At 40.4% G+C, this 26,225-nt stretch overlaps 1 protein-coding gene across 1 annotated transcript in view; it reads left to right on the top strand.

Moving 5' to 3' along the window:
• The window catches only part of LOC119732908, a 60,512-nt gene that overhangs the window by 5,803 nt on the left and 28,484 nt on the right, over positions 1–26,225 (top strand). Inside the window, 27 exon segments of the mRNA XM_038206496.1 lie at positions 3,039–3,143; positions 3,938–4,075; positions 4,794–4,898; positions 5,574–5,831; positions 7,627–7,783; positions 8,085–8,298; positions 8,912–9,092; positions 9,854–10,147; positions 10,412–10,778; positions 11,134–11,260; positions 11,404–11,574; positions 11,674–11,880; positions 12,602–12,876; positions 13,133–13,277; positions 14,580–14,798; positions 14,971–15,125; positions 17,467–17,746; positions 18,163–18,363; positions 18,543–18,681; positions 19,544–19,723; positions 19,981–20,099; positions 20,637–20,742; positions 20,745–20,926; positions 21,592–21,757; positions 23,505–23,714; positions 23,911–24,122; positions 24,367–24,472. Of these exon segments, the coding sequence (XP_038062424.1) occupies positions 3,039–3,143; positions 3,938–4,075; positions 4,794–4,898; positions 5,574–5,831; positions 7,627–7,783; positions 8,085–8,298; positions 8,912–9,092; positions 9,854–10,147; positions 10,412–10,778; positions 11,134–11,260; positions 11,404–11,574; positions 11,674–11,880; positions 12,602–12,876; positions 13,133–13,277; positions 14,580–14,798; positions 14,971–15,125; positions 17,467–17,746; positions 18,163–18,363; positions 18,543–18,681; positions 19,544–19,723; positions 19,981–20,099; positions 20,637–20,742; positions 20,745–20,926; positions 21,592–21,757; positions 23,505–23,714; positions 23,911–24,122; positions 24,367–24,472 (5,019 nt within the window).

Raw genomic sequence — 26,225 nt, 5'->3', positions numbered from 1 at the left:
CCGAGATGGTGTGAAATGTTACTTCAATCTCAGAATATAACGACAGGTTTAGCGTGGGGTGCCTTACGCATATGGTAGTTATGTGTTAAATGCCGCAACGATTTCAGTGAACAGCAAATGCGACAGTGTTTTCAATTTGATGATGACTGCTAGGAAAACCAACAATTGAAAAAAATCTATTTCGAGGTGAGAATCGAAAAATAGCACTGAGAAAGCATCTTGAAAAGGGAATGATAGTGTGGTGGACCAGTTTTAAACGTCTGAATTAAAACTGGGTGGGAGCCTGGTCGCCGATAATAACCAGATAAAAACCGAATTTGTTTCGTACTGCTCGTGTTAATTTTTATGTAAACATATTTACTCAAATATTAACCCAAATGTCGGGGCCATTGTTTTAGTGAAGTTCTATATGTAGCACTTTCAGAATCTAGGATATGAAAGCCCAAGAAAAAGTACAAGAATCATTAACATCATTAAAATCACTTCGTGCTTTTCAAGTTCCGGAATTTTAAACAAAACCACCGTTTTAAAAGTCGTCAACGGATCACATAAAATTGCGGGTTTTTTTAGCAAAACAAACACAATTCACACACATCCCTATGTGATTTGTTTTGGTTTTGCTCAAAGAAAACTTACCTTTTTGTGATCCGTGGAGAGAACTTTAAAACGGTGGTTGTGTTGACAATTCCGTAACTTAAAAAGTCCATAGGCGATTGTAATGATTCTTGTACTAAAATGAAGCTTATGAATTGGGCTTTAATATCCTATATTTTTAAAGTGCTACATGCAGAACTTCAGTACAACAATAGTCCCAATATTTGGGTTTCGTTTTTTTTACTCACCCTATATTCTGTATATAAATAGGTGAATGGATGATAAGTTAAACTTTGGAAAAAAAACCTGGAGATTCGCGTTTGTTGAGTTATTACAAACGCAGGGTAATCGGGCCGAAAACATTTTCATATGACATTGCACAGCTGTGAATGCTTTTATGTCACAGCTGTGAATACTTTTATCTTTTAACAGAAAAAAAGGGATCATGAACAACCTTTGATGTAAAACCATTAGTTTTAATTGGGAAAGAAAATGCATATTTTGGATATGATATATTTCAGTACATTTTATTTACACGTACATGTTATATCTGGTTTGATGACGTAAGCAGTCAAAATGTGCAAACAGATTACTGTTTTTGTTTAGAAAGGATACAAGCTCATCATAAGATGAAAAGAACTTCTGAAAATATGAAAAATAATGAATGTTTAATAGTATGATATAACAACACCCAACTTCCGGTTTGATGACGTCACAGCATCTTGAAGCCCAAGGTTAACATTGTACTTGGTAACATTATACTCATTATACTTGTTTCTGCATTCAATAGGCGACGTTGAACAGTAGTGGACAATAGGGTCCCCAATTCCCGTAGGTCCTCAGTTTGGCGATCGTGTACAAAAATATGGGAGGTCTTCTTAAAAAGTTAGTGTACAAACAAAAGAGGGACAATTGGGGGTTTCTCGATTGCAGGTAATACACACTTGCGTGCTGGTGTGCGTTTGATTATGGTGTAAATCGAAGACACACATGTGCAACTTCATCGATGAATTGAGCACAGGAAACAAATCGAGGACTCCTCGATTAGGGTCCTGTCACACTGTCTTCGATCATAATGCGCTCCCACTGCGTCCTTGAAAAATGGCTGGGGTGCAACAACAACAGTTACTACTAGATCGCAACGACAACTACATATGTTGCCTGATGGGCGCCGGAGGGTCTTTATGGTCTCCGATGAGCGCCAAAGTTTTTGAGCATGCTCAAAACAGTCGCAACACCGTAATGACGCATCTCGGGCGCTGTCCGAGCGTGAATCATGCGACATTGACGTGGCATTGACGCAGCCTAGGCGCAAGGCAGTCGATGTAATCTCCATGAGAAAGCAACTTGACTGCGATTAACTTGTAGAATAAATTTGAAACTGGACTGCAGATTGACCGTTTTGTCGTTGCATTTATACAGTGCAAGTGACTTTACGTGAGCGTATTTTGGTCGGATAGAGAGCGCGACGCGAGCTATAGTAGGACGTATTAACATCGAGCAGAGCGTAGTGTGGGCGCAGTGACAGCGCAGCGGCAGCGACTAGATCGAGTAATTGAGATATAGGGGCGCACAGAGAGCGAGTTGAGCGCATCGTAAGCGCGGGATGAGCGCAACTGGTTGTTTTTCTCGAAGATTTCCTCATTCCAAAACATACTGTGGAAATGGGAACAAGGTTATGTTCGGAAGGTTTAGAAAATTCGGTGGACCAGATCGCCTGGCTGAAAAAGTAAAGCGCTTTTGGCCTCACAATCCCACGGACTACTTGATATGAACCCCGCTCTGTGCACGCCGGCATGCTTTGACATTGCTTTTTAGGTTGGTCCATCCACTTTTCAGGAGGGGAGATAATATCATGCGGGCCTGACCAAGTATATACAAGCTTCGGCTATCTGCCAGCCTCCACCCATCATCACTTGATCGGTACATTTTCTGTTAATTTTAATAGATCATTATTGTAAGAATGATGTCTGGAATAAAATCAAAATAAAATCAAAATATATAACTTCTTCCCTAGCGACAAGCAGGGTGATATTTCTATGGCTGGCAGCCCGGTGAAGCTTAAAAATAGTGTGCAAAGTACATACAATAACAAGGAAAGGTTATTATATTCTGATAATCTGTCTCTCAAAACAAAGGTTTGAACTTAGCATGAATGCAATGTTATACTTACTACTATGCTATGATATGAATTCAAATAACAAACACAAATATTTTCATGATAAATTTATATATTTCTTTCATACAGGCCATCAACCTGCTATCGGTGCTGCTCAGGATGGGCTGGAAGTACCTCATCTGGCTGCCCAATTCGTTAGTTGACTTTTTGTCTTGAACAAAATGTTTCAGAAAATTCAGATTTGCGAAATAAAATACCTCAGATAACTATCAAATGAGTTTTAATCAAACATTCATTGTATTTTTTGTCATTTCTTGTTTTTAAGCCATTTGCTTTGGCTATACTAATTGGTGTCCTAACGGAGGGGATTGCACAAGTCCTAACTACTGCAGCAACTGTAACCGAGGCTTCTACTCTCCACGATGCGATCGTAAGTCATCAAGAGAAAGACTTTGTTACACTAACGTGAATCACTGCACTTTAGCATAGTGATTTGTGACTTAGACTTCATTATTAGGGAAAGGACAATTAAATGACATTGTGCTTAAAGATATAGTCCATCATTTGTAATTTGTGCATTTTGTTCGTTTGAAGCAACAAGTGTTCAGAATCTAATGAAGGATACTGAACAGCTAACCTGATGAAGTTTCAGCTAAGCTTCAGCTGTATATTCCGGGAAAAACAGCATTCTGGGATCTCACTTTCAAATCAAAAGTTACTGAATCATGTTTTGAATTGTTTTGAATTGCAGCTATACGCGACGTCGCGCACTGATCCGACAAATTATAGCAACCGCGCGCGCGTGTGCGTCGTGCCAATGAGGGCGAGCGCTTCGCCGAATAACAAAACGAACTACTATTTAAAATTTTCCTACGGTGCGTCTTAAGACGCACTTCTTTTGTTGATTACTTCAAAATGACAGCTTCCCAGAAAGAATAATTTCACAGGGAGTTTAGTTCCCTTACTATCTTCAACCAAGTTTGTTTTTCAACAATAATTACGCCAGTTACGTTTTGGATAGTTTCAAATGATGGACTATAGCTTTAAGCTAAGTTTCTCAAATATTTGACTCAAAATTGTAAATAGGAGAATTCCCATAGAAGTAGTAGCTGGGAAACTATTTCACGAAGTTAATCAATTAGTCAGATAACATCGGTGTCGATCGTGATCATGGAAACCTTGATGATGGGTAATTCATAAATACAACTCTTTTTGGGTTCATAGGGTGCACAGCTATCCCAAATTGCCTTGAAGTGTTTTGCAGCACGTCTTCTGACCAGAAATGTGACCGATGCGATGGTGACTACGGCTCAGCGCTTGGATCAGCCTATAAGAAGAGTGATGACATGAGACAGTGCATAAGTAAGTGTACGTCGAACATATGAAAAGTACATATACTGTACCCCTTTACTTTCAGACATGTTCTGCCACGATATACATTAAAGAGATGGTATCTATAAAATGAAAAAAATGACGGATCCGACGCACAAGTTTGCATAACTTCCCCTCAATCGTCACAAAGGGATTTTTATGTAATGCACTTTTTATACCCTGTCCCTGTTACATCTGGCATCAAAATTAATTTTATAATTCTTATGCACTTCTTAAAGCAGTCAGCCTCAAAGAGTGATTATGAATAGCAAGAAAAGCAAAACAAATCATTTGAAGTCATTCTTAATGATACTTGAATGACAAATTTTAAAAAGTACCATTGTCACCCTTTGGACTCAACATTTATAGAATGACCTGGTACATCAGCGGTGTGTCCCTCCCACTGGGGCTTCCGGAGTGGTCATAAAGCACCATCTACTGTTCGTTCATGGTGTCCAAATTACATGTACAGTATGAAAACTTGCCGTCATGTTCCATATTGCACAGGGTGTCCCACGTTTCGTAAGTTAAATGTCCCTTGAACATGGATTTGTTTATAATATCCCTTTGTTTTGGAGTAACATCTTTTTGAGGCACAGTCCTCTTTTAAGTTATTATTATGGATCAGTGTGTGAACCCCATGTACCTTAGATGAAATCAATACTTAACTTTAGTCAATTGTTTCTCTCTTTTGATAAATATTTGTTAGAGCAATGTTCATGGAGGAGTGATAGCAATGCCTGCTACCCAGGAAACTGTACAAATGGCCAGTGCGCATGCAGCAGTGGCTTCTCAGGAACTGACTGCAGAACATGTGAGTGAGAAATCAGTAGAGATTAGTAGATGAAAGCTGGATCGTTTCTAGCTGTACACTTCTTTCTCACTTTAATCTCCTTCAATTTCCTTTCAAGGACAGTCTTGAAGTCATGTCTTGGGATCTGAGCCAAGGAAATATGTAACTGTCACACAGTAGACCAAGACTGTACTATGCAGCGAAAAGTAAATAACACATTTGCTGTTATTTTATGGACAAAAGATTGAGCGCTTTGTTGCCACTTGTAATGGGACACACCGCATATGCACGCATGTTCGTGTGAACATAGCGCAAAGCAGACACAATTTGTTCTATTATGAATGTGCACAAAGGCATAGCTCTTCCTGTGAGCATCAGGTATCATCGGCAACCATGTCTTGCCAATCTCTCTTTCTAACAGTTGAGGGGGGTACTTGTGGACGGATACTATTGCATTATCATCTGTGTTATAATTGCACTGGCATTTATAAAATGAACGGGAAAAACTATGCTAGCTGTTATAGTTTGTGGGCAGCAATAAGGCTGTGTCCCAATCATGTGGCTACCACCAGAAATCACAAAGGCGCCTATGGAAGCAGCTGAATCGGCTGAATCTACTTTTTCTGCTAAAGCTAACAATTACCAAGTGTTAATACTAGCCATATTCAAGTGATTCAAACACGTCGTTCCTTGCAGTGGGCATTAGTCAAGCACCAGACCTATCGGAGCACCACGCCACTTTGGTAATGGGGACAACAACTCTGGAATCACCCACAGTCCAGGGCAGTACAGACACTGTCTACACCAACGTACGTAACTTCACAAGCATCACAGCCAACTGGATAAGTTCTTACCAGCCTGCGGGACTACCAGACTATAGTGGCGGTGGACATCCATACATTCAAAGCATTCGGCTTGGTGTTGTAGGTGCTAGAGTGACAGCTGCTGTGAATCGTAAGTTAAAGTTGGTATAAACGTGCTTTAAGTTTCGCAATTTCAAAATTTCATTTCCGAACTAATTTTGAAGGAATATAAATATAATGCCCTGTAACAAATAAATTGGCCTGTTTGCATTTGAAGACCTTTATACAGTTTTCACAAGGGGTTTTACACAGCGCGCTCCAGTTCAGATGGTTTTCAGCGGAACGCTATGAGTATTCAAATAATCTTAAAATTAAGAACCCACCGCAATGCGGCATGGTCAGTTCTGACCGTCACCCTGCAGCCGTACACATATTATTTGAAATACTTCATGTACACAATGTACGGGCGGCTGACTGTCGTTTGCCTGTTTTTGAGCTATCTTGCACTCCCTAGAAGAGTGCCCTTTCTCGCCACATTTGTAACACTTCCCACTGCACCGGTCAGGTGTTATGTTTGGCCTGCGACTTTGTCGGCGCCCTTTGACACTTTGTCGACTTTCTATCTGACCCTCATCACCATGTACGCGTGCCCCTCGTTTCAGTGGCCACCAACCCACTGACGAGCTGTCCATTTGACCTGAACTGTTGCTTTCGCCTCGACTGGTCGAGTTACGAAGCTTAACAGTTCGCTATTTACCGGTGTAGGGGTTACCATCCCCATTTCCCCAATGAACGCGTGGGTACACGCCTTAGCCCGTTTCATGCCACCTTGCCCTGACACAGTACAGTTCATTCACTTGTAAGGCTGTTAGTCAGCATTCCACAACGTAACTTAAGTACAGTCACGGCGCGTCAGCACTACACAACACACAGAGCTTACTTTATTTTCAAACTCGTTTCTAATAGTAAGCCCTCCATAGGAAACTTTCTTTCTGTATCCTGATTCGATACCGCAATTTGCTAGTAATGGATATATATCGTGTAGTTGGTGTTGTTATTTCCAACGTACGTGCATTAGGCCTATGTGTTTTCACGATCATTGTAATTATAACGTCCAAGCCTTCTCAAAAATACTCATTTCCTTTCCAGTTTGCTCATATTAATATGAAATGTGATACTGCATATTGGAGGGCCAGATTGTAAAATTTAACGTCCAAAAAAGTCGTGTTTTCATAACCCACGGCGCGACGCATTACTGTTTTACCCCAGACACCGCATACAAAAACAAACGCTAATGTAACGCACATGAATTCACTATAGACTATTTCTCATTTGCGTACGTGTTCAAAAATCTCACACATGCAAATGATCCAATACCAGAGTGAGAGAGCAGGTTGTGGTGGGTGCGTTCTGTTCGACACCCTGGGGACGAGATTGGTGTGGTGTTTATTAGTATTCGTATACTGCACTTTCGCAAAAGCGCATGCGTAACTAGGTCCCGCCGGCGTCAGATTTGAATTAGAGGCGTGCTGCTCCTAACTCGAAAGTAACAATTAATTAATTGCTTGTGGTGGGCCAAGTTTTCGTTCGATGTCGCATTGGAAAGCTCATTACCCCGGGGACGAGGTGTAAATAGCTCCAAAATCTAATGTTTTGAGTGCCACACCCAAAGAGCCAAAAATGGGTGTTGATCATAGTTTCAAAAATACAAAGCTCATCTCTAAATTCTAGCGGGCAAAGGTATTTGTTCCATACTCCACTACCTCCATTCTCTTATTTAGTTAAGTCACTGAACCTTACAATAGAGTAAAAAGGCCACTGTAAGTGATACATTTATTTTATGTCATTTTGATATGAAGATTTTATTTACCTTTGCGTAATCTAAACCTTAAAAAAAAACACCATTGTGATAGCCTTACATTTTATATAACTTTTCCATGCACTAGGGAGCCACAGCGTGACATATTCAATAGGCTTGCAGGATTGTACGACATCAACGACTGGAACTTCTTTCAATCAAAGCAGTCCGGCAACAGTCGTGGTGTCCTGTCAAGCGACATTCAACTTGAACTACAGCACCTGGACACCAGCTACAGGAGATGTGTAAGTCCATTAGATAGTCTGATCAGATTGCCAAACATTTTTCTTGATGATAACAACTTTTTGTTTGTACCAATTTATTTGGAGCAAAATAAAAATACTAAAGACAAAATGTTGCATAAACATGACCTTTGAATTATTACTCCCTCGTACATTTCTTTACTTCTTCGTTATTAGGAAGTTTTTCAAGTGACAACACTGCAACATGAGAATCAGTCTCAATCAACCGCATTCTTCCTATCGTTATACTTTTATCGCTTCTTGGTACATGTGCTTATAATCCTTCATTTGTATGATATTACAGACTAACGTGTGATGTATATTCCACAAGTGGCGGGTACATGGAACTCTATGACAGGGACAATTCAGACACTATCATCACACGAAACTACAATGGCAGGACAACCTCCAACTCTTCAACTTTCACCTTTGACTTTGTTGACCCCTACCACTGTGTAGATGTTGACAGTGGATGCAGAACCACCATGCTTTATGCAGGGAATGATGTTACATCGCAGGTTAGCGTGGACCAAACATGTTACAATGGCTATAGGTTTATGACATCTAATTAGCACCTTTGAACAAAGATTTGATTGAACTGTGGCACTTGGCCAACCTAGGGCTGATAGCTCAACTTTGGTAGAACGCCAGCCACGTAGGTTTTTCAGCAGGTCACGGCGGGGTCAAGTCAAGCTTCAATGTCGTTGCTAAAGCACATTATAACTACCAAGCATGCCTAGTGAGTTTTGAACATAATGGTTATCGTTAAAATTATAAAGTTGCTCTAAAATAGGGGGTGATGAACCCCACAAATGGATATAAATTGATATCTGGTTGGGTCATTCTATAAAATATAGGGTCCAAAGAGTGATATTTTTTTCCAGTCTATGTTAACTTTGTTCTTTGTTATTTACCATTCATGTATTAAGATTCAATTCATTATTTCATTTGTTTGGTAAAGGTAGTTTTTTTTCATAATAACTGACTGCATGCAGAGAGTGAGAATGACTGCATGAAGGAGGCCTAGCAGTTACAAAATCATTGATGTCGGATATGTGTCAGGGAAAAAGGTGGACCCACAATTTACAGAATGATCCTTATAAAATAGTCTTGATTTACTTTTATCCACAGGCAGAGATAATTGTCACTTGGCAATACTGGACAGACAGTGTTGCTGGCATCAAGGAATACGAGCTGCAAGTACGCCAGCTATCTGGTAACCATGGCAACGAAATGACGGAAGTCTTTGACCGTCCACCCGTTTATAGTGGAGTGATCAACTCAGGTCAGAACATCACTTTGCCTCATGTTGGTAAGTCAGAATAATATGATTAGTTATTTTTGCGCACAATCAACCCACATAATGTTTACGTGACATACGTAGTGTAGACATTCCTTTGTTTTCGTGAGGTTAAGAAAAACCTGTGAAAAAAAATAATTTACTCACACTGTGAAAACTCTTTCAACACAATTTTGTTTCTATGATTCCTTTTAGTGTTTCTCTTCATTTTGCCACAAATAAAGCTAACCCCCAAATCCCTGTAACTCTGTTTTCCAGAGAGGGGGAGCACTGTGTGGACGTGTTCAAGTCCACACAACGTCGCTGCTACCTGGTTTATGTGGATCTCTTTTGTTCGAAAGTCCACACAGTGAATGTAATGCTTATACATGAACACCAACACACGTGTGTGAACACCAGCAATCGTCAACGCTCCATTGTTCCTGATCCTCATTCCTTTGTTTGTACTTTTAAGCAACAGCTCTCATTGGTTTTGTACACGATTTGAGATCGTGGACGTTCGGTCAATCGTGGACCCTTTGTGTGTGTGCATTTACCCTTTGTCCCTAGTCCACGATTGCCGGTGTTTACACATGCACACATGCTCCCATTGATTTTGTACACGTTTTCCAATCGAGAACGTCCTCGATTGGACTTGCGTCCTCTATTAGAAAAGGATGTTTCACATGCACAGGTGTGTTTTCACCATAGACATGTATACAGTTGGACCTTTATAGTATATTGGTGAAGTGAACAGTAGTTATTTGTATCTTTTCTGTCACATCTGTATACAGGTGTATACTCCATCGTCCTGAGTGTTGTTGACAATGCGGGCAATGTCAGACTCAGCAGACGCTTTTTGTTCTTTGATGACGATCCACACGATGTCACCCTTCAGGATGATGTCTCTGTGCGCGTTGTCTCAGCGACTGCAGAAACCAACTACGTGTGGATAACCAATCTGGACACCAGCGGAGGGATGACATCCGTGCAGCTTAATTGGACAAATCGATTTATTAATCTATATCATCTCAACCAAGGATTGTTAAAGCCAATTGGTTCATATGTTGCTGGTACCGTCGATTCTGGTGAGTTTGGCTAATTTTGCTTTGATGCTAGTTGGTAATCATAAGTTCAATTATAAATAAAACGAACCAGGTGTTTTACTAATCTTCCGACATCTTTTGAACAAAAATGTTTGCAAAATTGCCAAAATATGTCACAGTAGTTTATGTGATAGAACAATGCTTAATAGGTTTCCCAGAACTTACAAGTATAAATCCTGCCCTCGTCAATTTCCTTGTATCACCTCTTGTAACGCAACGCTACACCTATCTCAATTTCTCCTCAAGATTATGATCAGAACTTTGGAAAACGTGGCCGTGCAGCCATCCCTAATGCCCTCGGTGTGACAGAATTCCGCGTCGTACACGACATCGACCACAGCGGTGGCAGAACCACTGTCAACGTGAGTGACGACAACTCAGACCATTGGAGTAGTGAAGGCACAGACACACAGGCGACCTATGACCTGACCCTTGTGGATGGTGATTCCATTCGGTTCTGGGTGGAGGCCAGGGATTTGGCTGGTCACTTTGTGAGGGACAGTGTGTTGGTCCATGCTGATTCATCCCCGCCTGTTATTGAAAACTTTTGGCTTGTACGGGATGGGGAGGTGAATGTAACCGTTCATAATTCAGAGGATCTGGATAAGATGAGGTAGGAATTATATGTTATTATTCTTCATGTGATGCTAGGGTGATCTGTGATTGATAAACCTATGCCTAGCAAAATAGAAAATACTTTCTTAGCCCGCAAACATATTTGAAAGCATATTCAGCTCTGCACAGATTTACAAGCTCGTATTCATTCGTGAGTAAGCTGATGCAGTTTAACGACTGAGTTTTCTAATATTCCTGAGATGAAATGACTTGACCTTTTTTCACCTTTGTACCCTCTGATGGGAGTGAAGTGGGTATGAGGGGCCTACTTACAAGCTTCCATAGGAAAGCATGCGTGTAAACAAACTTGGCATCTTTTCATCTCAGGGCTGTGTTCCGTTCTTCTTCCTCAGTGTTGAATTCAGGACATATGACATTCACAGTGGTATACGAACCATCGAGTGGCTTCTCTTTGATAACCACACTGGCACGGAGATGGAACATGGCAGTCAGAAATTGCCGGCCAGGAAAATCGATACGGTAAAACAACTAAGTCTTGAACGAAAAACTTTAAAGTTACTTAATATTATAATGATGTATTTTGCATCAGACTTGCATTCTTTTTGCAATTGTAATTTTTGGCTTGATGCGGGAAGGTTTAGATTGTTTGCTTTCCCACACAGGACAATGAGGATTGTGATCCCGTCAGCTGTATGTGTGTCCCAATTGGTGATTGTTATGCAGTAGACTATGGTTTCCACCCAACAATGCACATTGGCACCCATGACTATGATTACTACATCACCCTGACGGTGACCAACCAGGCAAAACTAGTTACTACTCAGACAATCAAGGTAGGTATATTTAAAGAAAAATCAGAAATTCCAAATAACTTTTATAATGCAATCCATATAAGCAATTGAACTCAAATCCTTATTGCTGATGAATCACAGGTAACGGTGGATTCCTCTGCTCCTCAAACTGGTGTGGTGCATGATGGGATACCTGGGTCCAGTGAGGTAGACTTTCAGGAGGGCAGTGACCTCTCAGCTCATTGGGAGGGCTTCTTTGACAAGGAGAGTGGGGTCAAGTTCTATCAGTATCTGTTTGATGACTCCTGCTGGACCGGCAATACAACAATCGGCAGTGTCAGCAATGATGTAAGTTGCATATGGGTTGGTGTTTTGTCCTTGATACAAGCAATACTCAAATTTTTAATATCCCATTGTTATTCACATAGCTGTGACTTACAAACGTTAATCTGTTAAAGCTGGAGTCCATCTTTTGCAGCTTTCCATAAAGTAACTGGCGTAATTTTTGTGAAATTATTCTTTCTGGAAAGCTGTCATTTTGAAGAAATCAACAAAGGAAGGCCTTTCCAACGGTGCTTCTTAAGATGCACCGTAGGTACTTTAAATTAGTAGTTCGATTTGTTTTGCAGCGTAGCGCGTGCAAGCATAGGCATGAAGCACACGCGCGCAGTTTCTATTCGTCGGATCAGTGCACGACATCGCGTAGCTGCAATCGGCTCATTGAGAACGTGTCTCGGAAGCTGAATTCAGGCCAAATTCAAAACATGATTCAGCAACTTTTGATTTGAAACAAAGATCCCAGAATGCTGTTTTTCTCGGAATATACAGCTGAAGCTGAGCTGAAACTTTATCAGCTTAGTTGTTCAATACCCTTCTTTAGATTTTGAGCACGTTTGTTGCTTCAAACGAAAAAAATGCACAAATTACAAATGACGGACTATACCTTAAATCAAACGCTTTCTGATAACTTAACAAATCAGTCCTCTTTTTCAGAAATAAACACTTTTAAATTTTGGGCACAGGTTTTCAGAAAACTTGTTTTTACTAACATGATTTCATCATTTTTAAGATGACGAGGACAACCTCCACTCATGCCAGTTGGACAGCCCCCTCGCCTGGCCAGTACTACATCACTGTCATCGCTTATAACCGTGCCCTGGAACCCTCGAAGGCCGTCTGCTCTGACGGTGTCGTGATTGATACCAGCCCTCCAGAGCTGACCCAGATTGCTATCAGCTATGCTCGGATGTGGCCTGGCCTGGCCAAGGATGCTGAGGGTCGGGTGTGGTTCATCAATGAGCATCGCAGGAAGGTGGAACTAACAAATGCGTCCATTGAATGCAGGTAGGAACAAGACTGCATGAGACTGAAGTAGTTGAACATTCCGATAAAACTCATGCTGCTTAACACTTATCTTTGCTATGTCACCTACCCAACTGTGTTCAAGATTGTAATGCTTAAATGTCTTTCAGCACTAAAGTTTACTGCAATTACCCCTCTCATTGTACCTCTGCAAAGTGCTGTTCATGAAATATTATACTTAATAAGTTCACATGAAAGCCCTGTATATTCATGTGAGTTAGGGTTTTCTTGCACACAGTTCCATGGCTGTTCTGATAGATGATTTGTCAGTTTATCCTGAGATAGCTGGCAGCAGTGACTTTTCAGCAATACTAGAGGGAGACGTACGCTGTCTGTGGATTTCACCCATTGAGCAGAAGTTCTTCCTTCCAACGGACAAACACGTACGTACCTCTGTTCAGGGCCTAAACTCATGGAGCAGTTAAGCCTAGAAATCTGTTTGCTGAGAACCACTCAATAGCAATACTAATTGCGTGACAGTTTGGATGGTAATGTACTTGTGTTGCTAAGCAAATAAAATCTAATCTGAACCAAATACTGTGGTGAACAGCTCCAAGACAATAGGGAGGTTTCGCAAGCGAACGGATACGCTTACAAATACGTTTAGCTATCCGTATCCGTTTTTTACTTACGTGTAGCGAGCGAGATATGCGTGTCGTCTGCACGTATGACGTCAAACGCCACTCACTATCCGCTAAACGTGCAGACGACACGCATATCTCGCTCGCTACACGTAAGTAAAAAACGGATACGGATAGCTAAACGTAAGTGTAAGCGTATCCGTTCGCTTGCGAAACCTCCTTATTGGCTCCAGGTGGACATTTACATATATCTGGATGTTTAAAGGACAGTTCACAATGAAAGTGTTTAAGTTCTCTGATGTAACATTCACATACCATGAGGATGAGGTTTATGAAAATATAGTCCATACGAAGCATTGCCTTGTAGTACTGTATGAGACAGAGATTTGAGAACGACAAATGCCATTAGATGTAGCTTTTCGACGATGTAGCCATGTAAACAACGTTTACTACATAAGTGCTTTATTCGGTCCCTTGTCTGAACCCACATCACCTTAACATGTCTGCTTGGGCCATTAATAATTGGTGAAAGTGATCAGAAAGTAGTGGTGGTGGTGGTGGTTCACTGTAATTACAGACATTATACTACTTAATTTTAGTAACAATTAAAAGGAAAACATAACAAATCATTCACCAGTATTGATCAACCTAATGTGTTTGAGCCTGCACTTGACATGTAAGTTATTTGTCCGAAATACATGAAAACTTTAATAAAAGAAAGGTGCAAATAAAGTTATCAAATGAATCAAAATACAATAAATTTTACCTTGAATGAATCATTATAGATAACCGATTGTGTTGGAATCCGAATCTATAACATTGTGGACCTAAGAATCACAGACACGTTAATCATTTACGAATAATCGGAATCATGAAGAAGTCCACCTTTTACCTCATTAATATGCCATCTCAACATAGGGCGCTCTAGTGAAGGTACAGAAACTCCAGTAACATGTAACCGCAAGAAACCTATTTGCAATCAAAGGTACGAGTGCTTACAAATTACAAATATAGAAAACACCTGGAAATAAACTACGATAAGAACCAAAACAAAATTAACATTTAGCCGCTACAGATGGTATTAATGTCATTTATCAATGACAGGTGACCATCTCATGGACTGGAGAGGATATAGAGAGCTCCATCTATGACTATGAGATAGGTCTGAGCAGTGACCCCTCAAATCCGAGCCCTGACCTGGTGACCTTCATGTCAACATCATCTCATGATCACTTTGTGATGTACCATCCACATATTAGCCATGGAGCTGTGTTCTTTCTGGTTCTGAAGGCCATCAACAAGGCTCAGTTATCTACATCAAAGGTGTGTAATGGACTGAATGTACATAAGAATTAGGCTGTGTGTTAAATTACTTCGTCATGCCTCAGATGGATTTGACTCTCATAAAGAAATAGGTTGAGGCATTCATAAATATATCAAGAGAGGAGAAAATGTACATCAATAAATTATTCAATTGTTGTTTCTTTGCAAGCAGGTTATTGGTCCAATAGTAGTGGATACCACTCCACCCATGTTTGTTGGGCGTGTCTCTGTCCATGTGGAGGATGAATACTTGATTGCCGAATGGGGGGATGATGGCTTCATTGATGATGTGGATACCAGCCTGAGATACAAAGTTGCTATTGGTAAGTCAATCAAAACTAGATAGTGTTGGTTATTGGTCCAAAGTGCCCCGCCCATGTTTGTTCGCCATGTCTCTGTCCATGTGGAGAATGAATACTTGATTGCTGAATGGGGAGATGATGGCTTCATTGATGATGAGGATGCCAGCCTGAGATACAAAGTTGCTATTGGTAAGTCAATCAAAACTAGATAGTGTTGGTTATTGTTCCAAAGTGTCCCGCCCATGTTTGTTGGGCGTGTCTCTACCCATGTGGAGGATGATATTTGATTGCTAAATGAGGAGATGGTTGCTTCATTTCTGATGAGGATACCAGCCTGAAATACTAAGTTGCCATTGGTGAGTCAAGCAAAGTTAGATAGTGTTGATTATATGTCAAAATTGCCCCGCCCATGTTTGTTGGGCGTGTCTCTGTCCATGTGGAGGATGATATTTTATTGCTAAATGAGCAGGTGTCTTCATTGCTGATGAGGACACCAGCCTGAAATACTAAGTTGTCATTGGTGAGTCAATAAAACATAGCGTTGATTATTGGTCAAAAGTGCCCCACCCATGTTTGTTGGGCCATTGGATTGTGATCCCGTCAGCTGTATGTGTGTCCCAATTCGTGATTGTTTCGCAATAGACTACATGGTTTCCACCCAACAATGCACATTGGTACCCATGACTATGATTACTACATCACCCTGACGGTGACCAACCAGGCAAGACTAGCAACTACTGAGACAATCAAGGTATGAATATTCAACGAAAAATCCGAAATTCCAAATAACTTAATAATGCAATCCAAATAATCAACTGAATTCAAATCCTTATTGCTGATGAATCACAGATAACGGTAGATTCCTCTGCTCCTCAAGTTTGTGCAGTGCATGATGGGATACGTTGGTCCAATGAGGTAGACTTTCAGAAGTGCAGTGACCTCTCGACTCATTGATTATAGTATTGATTATTGGTCAAAAGTGCCCCGCCCATGTTTGTTGGGCCATTTTCTCTGTCCGTGTGGAGGATGATGCTTGATTACTGCATGGGAAGATTGTGGCTTCATCGATAATGAGGATACCAGCCTGATAAACCAAGTTGCCATCGGTGAGTCAATCAAACCTAGATAGTCTTGGTTATTGGCCCAAAGTGCCCCACCCATGTTTGTTGGGCGTGTCTCTGTCCGTGTGGAGGATGAATACTTGATTGCTGAATTGGGAGATGATGGTTTCATCGATGATGAGAATCCCAGCCTGAGATACCAAGTTGCCATTGTTAAGTCAATCAAACCTAAATAGTGTTGATTATTAGTTTGAAGTGCCCCACCCATGTTTGTTGGGCGTGTCTCTGTCCATATGGAGGATGAGTGCTTGATTGCTGAATGTGAAGAAGGTGGCTTCATTAATGCTGAGGATACCAGCCTGAGATAACAAGTTTACATTGGTGAGTCAATCAAACCTAGCTAGTGTTGATTATTGGTCAAAAGTGCCCCGCCCGTATTTGTTGGGCGTGTCTTTGTCCATGTGGAGGATGAGTGCATGATTGCTGATACCTAGTCACCATCGGTTAGTTAGTCAACGTTGACTATTGGCCAAAGTGTCTGACTAGTATCTCTGTGGTGTATCTCAATCCACTTGGAGGATAACAATTGAGTAGCTACGGGTTTTGTGCACAAGCCCACCCTCAACGGTAAGAAAGAGAGAGAGAGAGAGAGAGTTTGGGGAGACCATCGGGAGGGACATTCAAACGCATTGCTAACAACGCCTGTTGCTTTGTGTTTGTGTGTATTCAGAATACAATTGGTCACGTGTACTCGTTAGTCATGTGGTGTGTACAGTCCACTGGGACTTTCGAAAGTGGTCACAAATCGCCATATACTGTTCATGCACAGAGTCCATGATGAGGAGTTTACAATAGTGATTCAACAGTCAATTGAATTTAAGTGACTTATTAAGTTAACTAATTTTCGTAATCGCTTGTTTTTTTATTGTTTTTGGCCATATAATTTACAGTATCAACATTTGTTACTGACATGTATTGAAACAAAAATTAATTGAAGTGGCAGGTTCATCGTATAGTGTTAAAGTCTGATAGAAAAACTGACCTAAGATTCCTATCATGCGTGCTGGACTTTGATCTGTGCGTACCTTCACCCATTTTAACAGAATATTCCTCGACTGTTATTTGTACTAAATGTAACATTTAAAGTTTTTATTTTTCTGTAGCCCTTTCATTTTGCCTTTTAGTAATTAGTTTGCTGCAGTTTCATTCTTTTTCATTAAAAACAATTGTGTTTAAAATCAGGAGTGCAACAACCATTTAAAAAAAAAATCTTTGAAATTTTTCTTTTGGCTTTGCTCTAGGGAGTAGCCCAGGTGGCACGGAAACTCTTGATTTCCAGAAGGAGAAAGCCTACAAAATCGGTCCGTGTTTGTCCCGAGCATCATGTGCTGCATTCTCATTGGATGACCTAGACTGGCATCTCCATGGTGATCATGAGTACTATGTGTCAGTCAGAGCACAGAATGGTGCTGGGTTAGCTACAGTGGGGACCTCATCTGTTTATAGACACATCGTGCAGTTACCATCTCTGGGTGTCGTTTTGGATGTTGCACCCCCTTGGGAAGAAGTGCCTGTGGATTTAGGGGTAATTATGACCAATTCAAAGCTACTTTTCGCCATTCTTTACTAAATTGTGAGTGTTTTTCTTTCTCATTGTTGCATTAGTTCAAATCATATTTATCACTAACCTATCTCTAAAAATGTCTTAAGAACACCTCAAACGCAACTTCAAATGATTATATTTTTTCTTTTGTATGCACTGACAATTACGCATTACCTGATAATTTAGTTACAATGCTATTAGGAATATTGTGGCAGTCCTTGGTAACATAGAAATGTGTGGTTTGTTGGTAGTGACCACTTAAAACCAATTAATGGAGCTATAGCATCTACTGAAATGATATCAACCTGAAAACAAAAAAAAAATAGGAATCTTATTCATTTCCTGTTACTGACTGCCAGCATATTGTCTAATAGTAAACAAAAATGTCTCCCGAACAGATGGCCAAAGACATTGATGTTCAGAAGAGCAACACAAGCATCTCAGCTCGTTGGTTTGGTTTTGAGCATCCTCATCTTGATATCAACTATGAGATCGCAATCGGATCAGAAGGAGATGCTTCTGATGTCAGCGATGGTTTCATTGATGTCGGCAATGCAACCTTCTATCGACTGGATGGACTAGATCTCATTCCGCTGATGGTAATTGGAAAACGAATTCAAAATATTTGAAAACATTGAAATTGCTTAAAATGGCTGAATGAACTTGGCTCTGGTGTTATTTTGTATTATCTTGCAAGAGCCACTGACATTTCATTATGCCATTTTTTGTTTGTTTCTGTTTTCCGTATTCATTGAGGTATTTCTTGTATTACTGCTAGACTTATTATGTGACCATCCGTGCTAACTCTGAGGCTGGTAGTGTCAATGTTACTTCAGACGGTGTCAAAGTCATTCAGGAGGGTCAGGCACTGGAGGGAGCTGTGATCAAAGATGGACTGGGCTGCGATCAAAATGCAAGTAAGACCCATGGTTTATATTTCTGTGGTGTGACATTCATGCTGAAAGGATTCAAGTATCTTACGTTGGCTAACATTTACTCGAGCCTTTGAGCTTGATATGATATCTTTCTCTGATCCTTTTTTAATAATGCTAAATGTATTTCTCTGTCCCTGATGTTGAATAACCATCTGGGTATGTTGAACCCTCTTTAGATCGTTCTGTTGTCATTCACAGTTTTTGTCTCCTTCTTGCTTTGTCTTTGCCATTGTCGAATCACTCATTTGTTGTTGTTCAATCCTTTCAGGATGACATCATCTACCAGTTTTCAACCATGCATCTCAGCTTGTTATACTGTCTCTCAACATCCATCTCAACTATCTTTTAATCCACAGTTTTGCGTCCTTCTTGCAGTGTCTTTGCCTCCAGGATTGTCTATCACTAATGTATTCATCAACCCTGTCAGGATGACATCGCCCACAAGTCCTGTAACTCGGACAGCTCATCCCCCACATCCCTCACAACTAACTATCATCTTTACTCACAGTTTCTTGCCTCCTTCATGCAGTTTCTGTGCCTCAGGATTATCTCGTCACCTGTTGCTTATCCACTCTGTCAGGATGACCTCACTTACCAGTCTTCTACCTCACCCAACTGTGCTCTTTAGACCATCCCTCAACATCCCTCTTTACTCACAGTTTCTTGCCTCCTTCTTGCAATATCTGTGCTATAAGGATTATCTCATTACTGATCTGTTACCTTCTCTACCCTGTCAGGATGAAATATCTTACCTGATTTACCAAACTCATCTCATCTCGTTAGACCATCCCTCAACGTCCTTCTGAAGTATCCTTTACCCAGAGTCCTTGACTCCTTCTTGCAGCGACTGTGCCTTCAGGATTATCCCACCACTCATCTGCTGCTCATCAACCCTGTGAGGATGACATCACTTACCAGTCTTCTACCTCAGACATTTCAGCCCGTTGGACCATCCCTCAGGTGCTACAACCCTTTGTGACTGATGTCGTCTGGGCAGTCGAACAAGAAATTGAAATATATCTTGGTAAACCGGAAATCATTTGCAACTGAGTTTTACCACAGACGTGTTATCCTTACTGCTTTGATTTTATAGTGTTGGTTATGTACTTTGTTATATTTTAAGGGAATCTGGGAGAGCTTAAGAATGTAGATCCAAAAGAATTAATTTGAATTATCAAATTATTGATAACGTTGTGAAGTTCAAGGCAATTTATAATCTAGACAAAAGAACCACTACAATCTACTGTTTTTACCTGGTGTCTTTTATATTATTTCCCACAGATGATAAGAACACTACGATGGAGTGGATCCCAGTGGTTGATGATCAAGATCTTGGCATGGCATTCCAACATGTTGGAGCTGGACTAGGGTTGCATGGTGGAGGTCATTACAGATCAAAGGTAAGAGTCTAAAATTGTCATTGTGAAACAAAGTGGCTTAAATCGGTGTTGGCAAGTATGGTGGGAGGGGGATGAGTGTACGGCAAAATTCCAAAATTGCCCTGTGTGAAAATTCGAGGGGGGGGGGGGGCTTGACACTACATGACGCTGGGCGCGCTGTTTAAGGAAAAATGCTTATCTTATGCGAATTTGTGTGCTCACATCCCTTGCCCTTACATCAAAATGGTGCATTTAAAACTTTCTTACCACTGTGTCTCATCGCAAAGATATGGGGGGGGGGGGGTGTTGACGGGTGGATGATCTCATGGCCTATCCCACCAATACCCCCACACCGCCCCCTGTTCAAGTGGACGGGGGATATATCATCGAATCCCCCCGGGATTTACGTCCTTGGTGAAACATCATTGCAATGTTCGATCGCTTAAACGTCATTATTATGGTCGGGCATGGCAAACTCTATTTATGTGAAGTGTGAGATTACTTGAAAAATGCAAATGTTTGAATTTATTGGTTTCAATATTTCAATTTATTTGGTAGGTTCAGTTTTGCCACGTTAGCGTTTGCTTCCAACCCGTCGTCACTGATGGATTCTGGGTATTATCCCAACCTCCTGAGGTCGGTCAGGTCACAGTCAGCAACGTTGAATTACGCAAGGCGGGACGGAGATCCGTGTGGTCTTTCAGCCTTTTGCCCACGATTACGTCCGTCATGACGACCCGCGGGAACTGATGGATTTCTATGAGTGGAGCATTGCTGAGGATGGCAGCGATGGGGCCTTGCTGAGTCAGTGGACAAGAATCCAAGATTTGGTGGTGACTGGGGACGTGGTAAGTAACAGGGATTTGCAGAGATTTGCTGAACACGAAGAAGAAGAAAATATCTATAATAGCTGATGCAGCCATCCTAGTTGAATCTGTTAAAGGAAACCATGGTGCATGCTCACAAAATTGAATTATTTTGATAGTAATTAGATGAAGTTTGTTTGTTTGTTGGGGTGTTTGTTGGGGTGTTTGTTTGCTTGTTTGGTGTTTTGTTGGGGTGTTGGGGTGTTTGTTTGTTTGTGGGGGTGTTGGGGTGTTTGTTTGTTTGTTTGTTGGTTTGTTTTTTGGGGTGTTGGGTGTTTGTTTGTTTTGTTTGTTTGTTTTCCGGACAGCTGGGGTGCTGTGTCATTTAAAGAATTCACTGTTCAGCTTAGGGGTTTGCTGTTCAAGTTGTGAACGAATCTCCAAACAAAAGATAAACATTTAGCAACTTTTGGTCCCAAAATAGTTGTAATATTGAAGTTTTTTTCACACTTTTCCTTATTAATATGGAAATACACATTTAGCATAAAAAGGCACCAAAATACCGGTGAACATTGCAAACGAAAATGGAAAATAGGGTTAAATAGGTGCATTTCCAAAGATTGCATTGAACAAATTCCATTGCATGGGCACTTTAACACAAAATGTTTCACTACCCAACCTTAAGTCTTGCATGTCTTGCTGAACAGGCTCGCTTTACAGCATCTCACAGTGGATCCTTAGACCTAGATGTCTGTCTGCAGTTATCAGTGAGAGGCTACAATAAGGCTGGTCTGTCATCCATCGCTAGCACTGAGATTGTGGACTGTGATAACGTGAAGCTGATTGTCCCCCATACTGTCATCGATGCTGATCGTAAGTACATGTTAACATCCCTTGGGGCTTTCTGCTGTCCTGAAGTAGATATTCGGTGGGCAAAATGAATAGTTGTTTTTATTGGCTTTTTCGCATACTGCGGGAAAGCCTTTCTTTTTGTTCTATCCCCTACCCCATGGACGTTCTACAGCATTCAAAGTAACCATAGACATAGTTCCTATAGCAAAGCTGTGTCCAAAAGTGTGACGTCATGATGACGTCATCGTGGGTCACGTGACGTCACGTTAAAGATTAATAGATTTGATCTTTGACAATCAATATAAATTCAACCGTGAGAGACCTGAACTTGACTTTTTCGGGAATTGACAGAATAATCCAGGATCTTCATTTTATGTCGTATGTGCCAAATCACGTGACCCTTCCTTCCGGTCATGTAAGGGGTCATGTGACGTCGTGTGTCATCGTGACTCATGTAACGTTGTTGTGATGTCATAAGTCATATGTGCAGTTTCTAAGAACCTATAAAAAAGCAAGACCAATTGGGTTGAAAGTTGGCATGTACATAGACAGGGTATAGGTTTAAATAGACATGTGGCAAAGGTTTACATTGAGGTGATGTCATGATTACGTCATCATAGGTAAGGCCAAAAAATATTTCTGCGTCCGATTACATAGCATTCGAAAATAGGGTAGGTACGCAGGGAATTATATTTACGGGGCCATTTTTGTGTGTGTTTATGATCATATGGAGGCGACTGTTTGTAGTCGACGGTAGAAGGTAGAAATTGATGGTTTTGGGTATCTCATTTTCCCCATAAAAAAGAGGGTATAGGGACTGTCAGAAAAGGTTAGGTAGAAAACTGGAAACATGAACAATTTCTTTTTTTGGCCTAATGTAAAGTCTCTTCCAAATGCATACATCTAGGGAACTGCAAGGTTTGCCAAGAGCAAATAAGTCACGAAACTTTGTTCTTGTATTACATTCATCATTTGCCTGACAAAATAAGCACGATCTCATACAAAAATCATTTCGCGGAAAAGCCCTATTCTCTGTTCATGAAACAGACATAGCTCTAATTTAATTTGGTGTTTTAAAGTGAGGATATGACTTGCAGCAGTTGCCTACTTATTTACCGATGATCATGCTCTACAGTAAATCCGCAGTCCTCCAACGTGGCGCAATTTTGACGTTTCCCCCGAATTTCCTTGTGCAGTGTTGACAAACCTCTTAGTTGACAAACTTCAAATTCATTCAGTTAAATACTGGTACTATTACCTTGATAAAAGTTGCTGTTGAACCCTTGTAAATAATTTCAGTGTCCTGAGATTTTGGCCGAAATTCAAAAACGGTAGCATCCGTACGTTTGGCCAAATGTTGATCCGTAATGTGGTGCACTTGAATAAATCTTGGAAATTCCAAAGTGAACATTTAAGAATGTCTTTAAAATTAACAATCTCTGACTCACATATCCAACTACATGTTCATCAGAAAATTATTTACTCGGTTTGGGGAGCATTTAAAAAGGGCATACAGCGCACTTCAAAATAAAATGTGCTACCCATCGATTGTGCCGTCGGTCGATCACTGTTTCTTATTCATGGCTCAGGAGGATTGATTTTAGAAAGAGAAGTACAGATGAGATTTCTTAAGGGGATTCACCAATGTGCAAATGCAATTTTGTTTGATAGAGTGATAACACAAATCCACCCATTGCACCTAACAGTAGATTGGGCCAAAGTTTGAATAACACAAAAACAACCTGTAAATGTTTTTCTTTTTAAACAGATGAAGTCAGCATGGAGCAGAATGCAGTGTGGCCGGAACCAGAAAAGAACTACATCTCGTCTACGTCCTCATTATCCGCAGTCTGGCCCACATTACGTCATAGAGCCTACGTCTGGGCAGCCATTGAGGACACCGGATCATTTGGAAACTTGGATGATGGTCTGCAGTATCCTTGTGATCACTTAAAAAGGATTGCCTGTGGGAATACAGGTAGGAAATTTAAATCAGTGAAACCGTGCATTTTTATAAAATGGACCCATGAAAAAGATAAATAAGCCCAAGAAAACATTTGTTTTTGAAAGTAAACGGTGTGGAAACTAATGGAAAAGCAAATTTATCTTTGCTGCAACTTGACTATTCCTTGAAGCGAAAAATGATAGTTCTGATACACTTGTATATCTCGTAGATAAAGAGTTTGTCAACGTTCTTGATTTGGTTCTACATCATGGCAAGCGTTATCGCATTTGCATCCATGCTGATGAAGTGACATTAGAGCATGAGCTTTGGAATGAACTGTTGCCTGCTGTGTCCAGCTGTAGCGATGGTGTTGTCATAGATACGACCCCACCGACCCCTGGCTCTCTTTGGATTGGATGGAACCAGCATCAAACCTATCAAGTAATTTCTTTGGGTTTTTTGGTTTCACATTTGTGTTTTGCAGTATCCAGGAAATCCACCTTTCTCACTTTTTCACTAATATTTTCTCACTGCTGACATTATCATCACATTTGACAAAGTGTTAGGTATCAATATAAGTATCATTTAAACACTGTCCATTGTTTTGAAATAGGTTTTGAAGAAGATGTGAGGGTTTTTCTTTGATTTTGAACCTTACCTTTCCATGTTTGTGTGTTTTTGACAGAGTTCCAGCTCAGAGTTAGTCCTACAGTGGGAGTCCTTCATTGACATTGAGGAACATGGTTTGGCTAGTCATCACTCAGGGGTCAAGTACTATGAATATGCCATTGGTAGGAACAACCATCCACAATCGTTTCGTTTCTGTATTTTTGAGAATCTGTAAATCTTACATTATTCCATTGTGTATATCTGCTAGTGCCGCTGTGATTTTAAACTTCGATATAGATTGTCCAGAGATCACTGATAAACTTTTATGATCCAGTTTAACAGAGATGAAACTTTTCAGAAGTCTGATTTTTAAAACATTTTGTGTACCTTTTAAATCATTTTTATTTATTATATTTCAATGATTTTGATGAAAACGGTAAGATTGTATTGCGATTTGCGAGTGCAATTTACATCTTTTCTACCAGTCATCAGTAAACAGTTTGTATAGTAGAAAAAAAATAACCAAGGTCTCATTGAAGTGTTTTATGGCTGGGAATATGATGATAAACTTATGTGAAACTACATACCAGCGTTTCGTGGTTGTAAATCCAATTTTTAGATTTTATTCAAACAGCCGATTTCATCTTGGGTTTAATTATCCAAGTACAAATTTTGTTAATTCTTTTGAAGCTCTGGCGACAGAGCTTTAACATCTCACTTGGGTGTCGGTCGGTCGGTCGGTCGAACGGTCGGTCGGCCAAATGACCAAAACGAACCCCCTAACTCACCCACAAAGCTGTAATTACCAAATTAAACTGCCCCCCCCCCCAAAAAAAATGACATTCAACACATGATTTGACAAAAATTGTGTGTAACAATTCGTGACATTGTATATATACACTTGAGGAGCTAGTTGGAGGGCTTGGAGTGAGGATACAGTTGCATTATAGTGGTGCGGCATAGCCCCAAAATGCTAAATGATTGTGCAAATTGTGATAAAAGCATGAAACTTCGCATGGTGGTTCTTCATGCCATGAAGAAAAATATCAGATATATGGAGGCATTTCATATTTGACCCTGGTGACCTATGAGAGGTCAATGAACTTTGTATATCTTAGTTGCCGTTATTTATCATATTTATTCGTCAAAACGCCATTTTTTTCGTGACCTAAGCGTCAAACGTGCCAAAGAACGGTATTGCACCTATTAGTTTACAGTCATGTTATGAATTTAGACCCCACAAACAAAGTTGAGTGACCTCTGACCTCATTTCTCATTTGTTTTTTTAGCAGGCGCAATATGATGAGATTCGAATAGAAAACTGTTGGTCTGTTTGATAATGGACAATGTACATATGTCAAGCAATATTCACTCTTGTGTACTTATTACACCCTACTGTATCCAGATGGACTTGAAAAGCCACTTTTGAACCTTTTTGCCCAGCCCAATGGTGACTGTAAGAGAGTGATGCTTGTCCGATATGTCGTTTATATTCTTTCGGGGTTTTTTTTCCCTTATAAATAGGAAAATTGAGGTAAGAGGTCATGACTTCCTGACATGTTGTAGAATAATTATTAAAATACTCTCCTTTTGCTCTGATCAGATTTTTTCGGTCATGAAAAAAATGGCATTTGCAAGATTGAAGATGATCAATAACGGCAATCAGATTGCACATAGTTCAGAGACCTCGCAGGGTCACCAGAGGTCAAATATGAAACTTCATACGATGGCAAGAATACCCAAAATTTAGATATGGGTAATAAAAAATGGCGTTTTGAATAGTAAATCCCCTTACAATCAATAACTAGGTTACGCAAAGTTCACTGACCCCTTGAAGATCACCAGAGGTCAGTTATGAAATGTCTCCATGTCTGATTTTTTTGAGGTCACCATTATTTGCATTGTGACTTAAAACAAAATGAGAAATTCTTATTT

The sequence above is a fragment of the Patiria miniata genome, unplaced genomic scaffold, assembly GCF_015706575.1.
Source record: "Patiria miniata isolate m_02_andy unplaced genomic scaffold, ASM1570657v1 HiC_scaffold_1, whole genome shotgun sequence".
NCBI classification, from domain to species: Eukaryota; Metazoa; Echinodermata; class Asteroidea; order Valvatida; family Asterinidae; genus Patiria; species Patiria miniata.
The sequence above is the reverse complement of the archived record's forward strand: the minus strand, read 5'-3'. Positions and strand labels throughout refer to the sequence as shown.